This window comes from Bison bison, unplaced genomic scaffold (genome assembly GCF_000754665.1).
Source record: "Bison bison bison isolate TAMUID 2011002044 unplaced genomic scaffold, Bison_UMD1.0 scf7180017864535, whole genome shotgun sequence".
In the NCBI taxonomy this organism is placed as follows: Eukaryota; Metazoa; Chordata; class Mammalia; order Artiodactyla; family Bovidae; genus Bison; species Bison bison.
In genome coordinates this window covers 10,902,247-10,912,210 of record NW_011495084.1, presented here as the reverse complement: position 1 = coordinate 10,912,210, position 9,964 = coordinate 10,902,247, and the positions used below count along the sequence as shown (strand labels likewise).

Sequence of the window (9,964 nt, the reverse complement as noted above, 5' to 3'; positions counted from 1 at the left end):
GAGGGATAGCATACACACGTGGACAAAAAGAAACTACAGAGAGTATATGCAGGGGTTGTAATACAGTGTCCAGAGCATGTACCTGAGCCCCGCCTCAGCCCTGCCGAGCTGGAGATAGAAACATCCTCTCTGCACTGGCTCCTTTCATCCCAGCCAGCTCCTCCACTCCCCACTTATCTGAAGTTCACGTTCTCTTCATTTCATTTCTTCATCACTGGGGAAATTTCTCCCAGGCTTTAATTCCAGCTGCTCAGGATGAATTTTTGGCTAATCAAGGTAACATTCTTTTCCTTATTTACAAGTTTCTCTGGGGCGCTTCTAGTGACTAATGGACACCTTTTTGTTAAAAACTTTTTTCTTACCATTATCTAAAATTATGTTATTTGTGTGCCTTTCCTCCCACCTAGAATGAAAGCCTCCTGAAAGCAGGGGTCTTATTGGTCTCATTCACCACGATATTCCTATAACCCAGGTCAGTGCCCAATGCCTGGTTCCTGCAGGTGCTCAGTAAATATTTGAATGAGTTAATGAATGAATGTCTTTCCCACAAACTCCTCAAGGGCACTGATGGGGCATGGCAGCAGACACAGAGATTTTTATTAAAAGATAGTCTGGTGGTCAGGCTGTCAAGCAGAACCCAGGCACTTAGCCTCCTAAGAGCATGGCCTGTGGTTTGCTTCCACTTTAGAACTTTCTGTGGTTACAAAGAAGCCACACAGAACTTCCTGTGCTCTACTTTGGCCAGTAAGAGAAACTTTCCTTGCTGTCAGAGTCTTCGACAGAGTGGCTGAGCGGTTTGGCTCTGGAGCCAGACTTCCTAGTTCAGGTCTTCCCGGCTGTGTGACGGGCAGTTCCTCTTCCTTTACATGCCCTGGTTTAATCATCTGTAAATGGAGGCCAGCAGTAGCCCTTGTTTGGTAGGGTTATTTTGAGAATTAAATGAGTTATAAGTAAACTGTTGAGAACCATTCTAGCACATAGATGCTCGGTTAATATTGGCAGGATAAATGAGAATGGTGGTAGTGGTGGCCGTGGCAGTGGTTGTATTAGGCCAATAATGTCATAGTGTGAATTTGTACTTCGTACTTTGCTTTCACCTAATCCTTCCATTTTATTACATTTTTCATCATTGCTTTCTTAAAATGTAATAACTGAGTCATCTCTTAGAAATAAAATTTAAAATGTTCACATTAAGTAATTTTTAAAAAAGATATCATATTAAGAAACACACTTTGATTTCTTGCACTAATTATTTATAATTTTATGCAAAGGTTATTTTCATGGGGATACTGAATAGGATTTTCTTCTCCAGAATCTATACAAAATAAGTTTCATCTCTTTGGAGCATTTCTATAATACTGCCATTCATATTTGAATCTTTCTTACATATTTTCTAAAGGAAAAGATTAATACGTTATTATAAAATCAAGCTGAACTGCCCGGTGTGGAAGATATTTCCTTGCAAGTTTATTTCTTTGAATTTTTAAGGACTATTTCATGTAGAATTTAATTATCTCTGTCCTTTTTAAAATATGGTGAATTCATAAATTCTAGATTGAAAATTTCTGTTAGGAAGAATTATTTTTAGGCCAGCCTTAAGAACAGGAATTGGGAGGAGGGGATGGTCAGAGAACAAAAATAAAAGCTTTCAATTATAATCCACACCCTTACTTAGTTGATGACTTTTATAGTAATCTGGGCCGAGAGGGAAACTACAAATAAAATTGAAACATAATCGGTCTATGACCTAAATCTGTCTTTTTTGGGTTTTGCTATTGCTGAAGTATTAATAGCAAAATTAGTATTCATAGTTTCCTAATAGTTTTCACTTTGTTTTTGATCTTCTGCTCTTCCGTCTCCATTCTAAAAAGGCACTTAAGGCAGAAAAGCAACCTTGGAAAGGATCTTAAAGGGAGAGAGAGCATGAACGCAGTAGACAAGATGTCTGAGAATTTTCTCATTTGTTTTTTAATGGGGTGTGTGGATGGTAGTCCATGAAGGAACTTCAGTTTTGTATAAATGAGTTGTCCTATTTTCAGTCCGCTGAAGCTCTCTGGCCTCCCCTCATCCAGGAAGTTACAGGCTTGGGGAATCTGTTCGCCTGTCAATGATAAAGTTAGTCACTCAGTTGTGTTAGACATTTTGTGACCCCATGGACACATTTTGTAGCCCCTGTGTACATGGAATTCTCCAGGCAAGAAGTGTTATTTCCTTCTCCAGGGGGACTTCCCGACCCAGGGGTTGAACCCAGGTTTCTCACATTGCAGGCAGATTCTTTACTGACGGAGCCACTGATGCCTCTATTGCTGATAGCATTCAGTTTTAATTCTTAAGATACCAGTCGTTCTCTTACAAAGAGCGTCACTGCAGGGTTGGTAAGATGAGTGATAAGAGACTCTCTTGGGTCGTATGGATAACACCAGAAAATGACAGAAATAGAGAATACTTTAAAAAAAAAAAGCATAAGATATTTGGCTTGGAAGCAGTGCAGACCTAGAACAGATACCATAAAAGTAAATTATTTAAATAGAAGAATAAAAGGTTAAGAGAAACTTGGTTAGTCTATATCATATATTGTGATCTTTTTTAATGGTTTATTAATGTCATTCATTGTGTTATTTTCAGTTGGAAAGATGTTGGTAGCAGAACATGGTTCTGCTGCATGCTGTGGTATCATTTAATATATACAGCCTGACTTGTGTGTCATGGTAGAGTTGATTGTGATTGTCAGGAGCCTTCCACAAGAATGATCTTTCTTATGCTCTCCAGGTTTTCACCCGATGGCAGACTAATTGTATCATGCAGTGAGGATAAAACTATTAAAATCTGGGATACCACAAATAAGCAGTGTGTTAACAACTTCTCAGATTTCGTAGGGTAAGTCCATTTCTCTTTTTGCATTTATATAGGTTAGTTTGCTAAGGAGGTATTTAATTATTACAATTCAAATAAAGAAATTAAAGAGAAATTGAAATATTAGACCATCTTATTCCTTTCTCCCAGGTTTGCAAATTTTGTGGCTTTTAACCCTAATGGTACATGCATAGCTTCAGCAGGTTCTGACCATACTGTGAAAATCTGGGATATAAGAGTGAACAAGTTACTCCAGCATTATCAAGGTAACGACTTCCATAACAGAATTGAATTGTACAACGGGCTTCTCTTACACTAGCAGAGGCTATTCTTCTCAGTGTGGCTTGGCCCTCTTACTAAATGTGATGGACTGACTAGAGAAAAGTTAGCCACCATCAGCAGCATGGTCCAAGAAGCTGGCGTAGGTGCCAGCCTGCAAAGGGAGCTGGCATAGGTGCCAGCCTGCAAAGGGAGGTGGATGCGAGAGCTGTGGAGAAAAAAGGGAAAAGAAAAGAAAAAAAGTTACTGTAAGATTTTCAGACTTTGGTTATCTGCTTTGTAAAGAATCCAGGATAGAAGTTGACTCAGAAAGAGATACATGAGCACAAATAGGTGTTATAACTGGCAGAAAACAGCATCCTACTGTGCCTGTCTATTGAAGTTAAAAGAGAAATGAACTGATTTATTAATGTGTATTAGATTTATATTAAATCCAAATTTCCGTCCCTTAATAAACATAATGTAGCAGACACTGTGCTAAATTCTCACATCAGCCCTCAGAGGTATGTTCCCTCCACTTTAAAGACAAGGAAATTGAGGCTGAAGGAGCCTATGTCACTTGCTAAAATTTTGCTCCCACTGACATAGGTCTTTCTGTTTACAAAGTACGTTTTTTACAAAGTACAGTGATTAACAAACTTTTGATCGCTGTGTTATACTGCCTCCTGTTGGAAGGATGGTGTCCAGAAATGAATTCTCAAACTGGCAAGGCTGCCCTTCTCCAAAGACATCTCCATACTCTTCGCCCCTTGTCCCAAGCAACTAATTGGTTATTAAATTCAGTTTAAGGCTGGGATGTATACCTTACGTGAACTGGTGGTAGACAGTGGTTGTTTATATTGGTAACATACCCTAAGATTTTATAGTTACGTAGTTAATAAGATCATCTTTCCATGACAGAGTCTCATTTGTAAAGTTTTTCTGTCTCATGAACTGGAAGCTTAAGCTGTTTGCTGCCACTCTACTTACTTGTTTTAGTGAGCTGTGTAGAGTTTTGGTGCTATGGAGACATTGCCTCTAATGGATTCTTGCTTTCAACCTAATGGTGCTAGTAGGGTGAAGGGGCGTCTTTAGAATTACGAATTATTCTCTGAACTTTTTGCTTTTATTTTCTACAAATCAGTTCACAGCGGTGGAGTTAATTGTGTGTCGTTCCATCCTTCGGGTAACTATCTCATCACTGCTTCTTCAGATGGTACGCTGAAGATCCTGGACCTCTTAGAAGGAAGGCTTATATATACACTTCAAGGACACACGGTGTGAACCCTAAGATATTTGCTTTAGTTCTGATCCACTTTAGTATATGGCACTAACTAAAATATAAACTTTATATATGTAAAAAATTTATTACATTTTTCCAAGTGTACTACACATTGCTGCTATTACAATTTTTTTTTTTTTTTCTTTTGCTTGCAAGGCTGTGTTTTCATCCTCTGGAAGCAACTCTTCAAAGTATTATTTATTGTAGTTCTTGTCAAAATCAATATGTATCTTTCACTGGCTGGTAACTTAATCCTCCACTGCTGTCTTCCCCAGTATGTAGTGTGGATCTGACTGCTTAAATGGTGACAGATCCGTGTTTTTCTGACTTCTACTCTTTCCGCTCACGTGCCAGCTCGGACCCTCTCACACCCTTTCACTCTCGCTTTCCACTAAACTGATGGGTGAGTTTAGAAGGAGAAATTTGCAAGTCGAGCCTAACACCTTCAGCTCCTAGGAGCCTGTGCTCATGGTTTTCCTCTGGTATTTCTTGTGGGAGGCCAGCCCTTGTCCAGTCTTGCCTGTGACGGGGTATTCAAGTCTGACTCACTTTGGATTTCAGTTCTAAAAAGCCCGTTTACCCACAGATGAAGCTATATTCTCTTTACAAGCCCTCATCAGTAAGAAAGATAATATTTCTTTGTCTTATTTTTTAATTAGTTTAGGAGCCCAGTGGGGAAGTGGGGTGCTATTTATTGAGCCTGTTCACTCACACACACACGCACATACTGATGTATAATATACCAAAGAAAAACTTTTTCAAGTGTAAAAACTATTCTTCCTTTCTGGGTAAATGTTCAAACTTCTCTAAATTTTTTTAGAATACATCCCCTCCTTTTTTTTTTAATAAGATGTACTAGGTACTTCCTTTTAACCAAGTATAAGCTATTTATATCCAGAAATAGAATGGGCTTTGTGGTCTAGGGGAGAACTTTTCTTTTTCTGCCTTCATGTATCCTGCCAGACTTCCTGCTTGCTTTATCATTTGTTTCACAGCTGTGTTAGAGGGAAGCAGAAATAAGACAATTAACCAGCTCAGATATATGTGTACCCATGGAATTGGGCTGGATTAACAACCAATAAAAGTGGCCATGGATTAAAATATCCATGGAAGAAGGACTGAGTACTGGAAAAAAAGGTAAATAAAATAATTTAGGAGAAAAGCCAGGAGACTGGCTTCACAGTCTGGAGGTGAATGTGTTTATGAGGTGTTAATAACCTGAGACTGTGGTCTGGTCTACGTGAAAGATATAGAGGTTTTCCCCCATAGATTTTCTTGTATAGATTCAGTTCAGTTCATTCGTTCAGTTGTGTCTGGCTATTTGCGACCCCATGGACTGCAACACCCCAGGTTTCCTTGTCCATCACCAATTCCCAGAGCTTACTCAAACTCATGTGCATTGAGTCAGTGATACCATCCAACCCTCTCATCCTCTGTCATCCCCTTCTCCTCCTGCCCTCAATCTTTCCCAACATCAGGGTCTTTTCAAATGAGTCAGCTCTTCGCATCAGGTGGCCAAATTACTGGAGTTTCAGCTTCAGCATCAGTCTTCCCAGTGAATATTCAGGACTGATCTCCTTTAGAATGGACTGGTTGGATCTCCTTGCAGTCCAACGGACTCTCAAGAGTCTTCTCCAACACCACAGTTCAAAAGCATCAATTCTTCGGTGCTGAGCTTTCTTTATAGTCCAACTCTCACATCCATACATGACCACTGGAAAAACCATAGCCTCAACTAGACGGACCTTTGTTGGCAAAGTAATGTCTCTTCTTTTTAATATGCTGTCTAGGTTGGTCATAGCTTTTCTTCCAAAGAGCAACGTCTTTTAATTTCATGGCTGCAGTCACCATCTGCAGTGATTTTGGAGCCCCCCCAAAATAAAGTCTCTCACTGTTTCCATTGTATAGATTACCAACTTATTAAAAAAAACAAACAGTATACTAGCATTTCTGAGATGAGAAATGAGTCTTCTTGACTAAAACTGACCCAGAGGTCATGCTGTGACTGTGCCGTATTGTCCAGCACCGCAGCCATTGCTCACCACGCTTGCTTTCCTATTACCTCCCACCCTGATAACTGCAGGAACTTCCTAAGTGGCTTCCAACCGTTCGTTCAGACTCCAGCTCATCATTCTCACAGTCGTCGTATCAGTTGTCATCAGTCACAGCTCTTCTCCTATCTGTGTCCTGCTCTCAGAACTATAAATGGCTCACTGTTGCCCACGTGGAGAACTCGGTGAAGCATGTTGGGGTTCAGGGAATGATTTCTCTTCATACAGCCTCATTCCCATCATTCAGCTTCTGCTAGTGATTTGTTGAATAAGATTCCAAAGCCAGAAAATCTTAACAGAAGAAATTCTTACTCACTGACCTATGCACGAACTTCTTTAAAGGGAAGAAAAGTGTATTTTCTCATTTTTATTAGTATCTCTTTTTCAGTTAGTATTGTTTATAGATGTCTTCAGATAATTGAGTTGATGCTTTGATTCTCTTTGCCTGCCTTGGTTGCTAGCAGCTGAATGTGTCCTCACACTTACTGCATAAATAGTCTGCACAAATTAGGATGAAAAATTAGTACTCACAGCCTTCTTGGCCACGGAAACATGTTATCAAATGCTTTTTTTCCTTTTATCTCCATTTATTTCTTAGGGGCCTGTCTTCACTGTTTCATTTTCAAAAGGTGGAGAGCTGTTTACATCAGGAGGTGCAGATGCACAGGTTTGTAAAGCTATCTGCTCCCTCTTTGATTTGATTAGGGGAAATGGAATCTGAGACTTGAGCTAAGATTTTTACAACCAGCTAGTTTGTCTATGTTCAGATGATTATGAATGGGTTTATGTTTTCGTTAGTGCCAGGGAATCTGCTGTCTCATAACTGAAATGGTACCAGTTCTGATCATTTGTGGAACTCAAATAGCAGTTGTTTTCTTTTGCTCATCTTTATACTTATACATAAAACTAACACTGAGTGCCTAATATTGGTGTGGGCCTTTTCACTTGAATTGTTGCCTAATCTATTGTCTGTGTGTTTTATTTTTCAAGTGTTGATTAAACTTCTTGAGTATGGTACATTTAAATTGTAACGCGTCTGTATTTATTTGAAATGACCAAAAGTCATTCAGAGCCACATTTCTGGAATAAGGTGGACATAAAATTCAGAATACGAAATCTCTCCCTATTACCCTTTTAAAAAGTATTGAGATATAGTGTTGTGGAAAAATGTATCTAGCCTTCCTAATTATTTTGAATGCTTGATATTTTATATGTTCATTTTTTAAAAATTTCCTTCTACTACTTGCAAATCAACAACTGCCAACTTGATTAATTTTTATAGGTCTTATTATGGAGGACTAACTTTGATGAACTGAATTATAAAGATGTTAGTAAAAGAAACCTCAAAAGACTGCACTTTGATTCACCACCACATCTTCTCGATATCTACCCAAGGACACCACATCCCCATGAGGGAAGAATTGACACTGTTGAGGTGAGTACTTGAGGATTTGCCCTGCCATTTGTAAGTGTACACTTTGGGACTATTGGCGAACTATATGCTTGGAATTACACTGAATTATATAAAGCCTAGCCCTCCTTTAAAACAACAGCACTTTAAGAAACAATTATATTCACTAATAAAACTATAAATTGAGTAGTATATAAAGTGCTAAAGCCTCATATTTGCAGCTTGAAGATTTAGAAATAAAACTTAAAAACTGTGATAATAATAATGGGAAATGAAGAATCAAATCGAAGGCCTCTGACGGTAAAGTCTGAGCTAGTTGGTGTTCTAGATGTGTTTAGAAAACTCATGTGATAGCTGTCAAGAGAACAGCTGAAAGGCAAGAATTTTTAGAGCAATTATTGAAATGGGTATCTTGAAGCAAGTCTTATGAACAGTAAGAAGAGGTTTAGGCATTACACCTAGTAATTGAGACCATTTTACTGTTTGCCAACATATATTTTCACATATGTAATTGTCTGTTTAGCTGTACATTTGTCTTTGCTGGACACTTAGCTGGAATTAGTCTATTTCTTTCGATTTTGCATGATTCTTCTTAAGTTCTTTTTTCTCTCAGCAAGAGCTGAAATCAGGAATCACTATTGTCTGTTCATCTGAATTTTTTTCCCCAATCATTGGCAGAATCTTTCTTTGTTTTTAGAGTAGATGTTTTGAATTTTTCAGATATTATTCCTGAATGGCAGTTCCCAGCCACTTCGTGCTTATTATTCATGGTGTGGTTCGACTCCTTTCCGTGGTTCCTGGTCCCTCACCCGCTGTCAGTCCTTTAACTTAGGTTTCGTCGGTCTTGGTCTTTTCTCTTACCTCAGCTGTTTCTGTAAGTCTCAGGGTTTTTTTCTTTTGTGTGTGTGTGTGTGTGTATACACTCATGTGTAAGTTTTCAGAAAACAATAATATCTTTGGACAGTTTTCTAGATTTTGTTTAATCTGGCCACATCTTTGGGATTTCTTTCCTTGTTTTTCCATGGTAGTGTTTATTTTCAGTTCTTTGCTATGATTTTTGTCCTTTTCAACTTGCAACCATTTTTCCAGACCTTCTAAATAAAGTATTTACCATTGTGCTTTACCTCATCTTTGTGCCATTTATTGTATTATCATTTCCTCACTTTTTCTTTAATCAATTATTTCAACATTTATTGTAAAATGTAATACTAGGATAATGTGTTGAAAATAAGAACATTCAGTTCAGTTCAGTCACTTAGTTGTGTCCGACTCTCTGTGACCCCATGGACTGCAGCACACCAGGCCTCCCTGTCCATCAGCAACTCCCAGAGTTTACTCAAAGTCATGTCCATTGAGTCGGTGATGCCATCCAACCATCTCATCCTCTGTTGTCCCCTTCTCCTCCTGCCTTCAATCTTTTCCAGCATCAGGGTCATTACCAATGAGTAAGTTCTTCACATCAGGTGGCCAAAGGATTGGAGTTTCATCTTCAGTATCCGTCCTTCCAATGATTATTCAGGACTGATTTCCTTTAGGATGGACTGGTTGGATCTCCTTGCTGTCCAGAGACTCTCAAGAGTCTTCTCCAACACCATAGTTCAAAAGCATCAATTCTTTGGCACTCAGCTTTCTTTACAGTCCAACTCTTACATCCATCAGAGAAGGCAGTGGCACCCTACTCCAGTACTCTTGCCTGGAAAATCCCATGGACGGAGGAGCCTGGTGGGCTGCAGTCCATGGGGTCGCTAAGAGTCAGACACGACTGAGTGACTTCACTTTCACTTTTCACTTTCATGCATTGGAGAAAGAAATGGCAACCCACTCCAGTGTTCTTGCCTGGAGAATCCCAGGGACGGGGGAGCCTGGTGGGCTGCCGTCTATGGGATTGCACAGAGTCAGACACGACTGAAGCAACTTAGCAGCAGCAGCAGCTTACATCTGTACATGACTACTGGAAAAACCATAGCTTTGATTAGACGGACCTTTGTTGGCAAGGTAATGTCTCTGCTTTTTAATATGCTGTCTAGGTTGATCATAACTTTTCTTCTAAGAAGCAAGTGTCTTTTAATTTCATGGCTGCAATAACCATCTGCAGTGGTTTTGGAGCCC

At 39.2% G+C, this 9,964-nt stretch overlaps 1 protein-coding gene across 4 annotated transcripts in view; it reads left to right on the top strand.

The window, feature by feature from the left end:
- POC1B (POC1 centriolar protein B) overlaps window positions 1-9,964 on the top strand; it is a 105,424-nt gene that overhangs the window by 44,894 nt on the left and 50,566 nt on the right. For all 4 annotated transcript variants that reach the window (XM_010832059.1, XM_010832058.1, XM_010832057.1 and 1 more), the window contains exons 5-9: window positions 2,770-2,877; window positions 3,004-3,119; window positions 4,256-4,389; window positions 7,043-7,111; window positions 7,727-7,879. In XM_010832059.1, coding sequence (XP_010830361.1) covers window positions 2,770-2,877; window positions 3,004-3,119; window positions 4,256-4,389; window positions 7,043-7,111; window positions 7,727-7,879 — 580 coding nt within the window. The remainder of the gene's footprint in view (window positions 1-2,769; window positions 2,878-3,003; window positions 3,120-4,255; window positions 4,390-7,042; window positions 7,112-7,726; window positions 7,880-9,964) is intronic.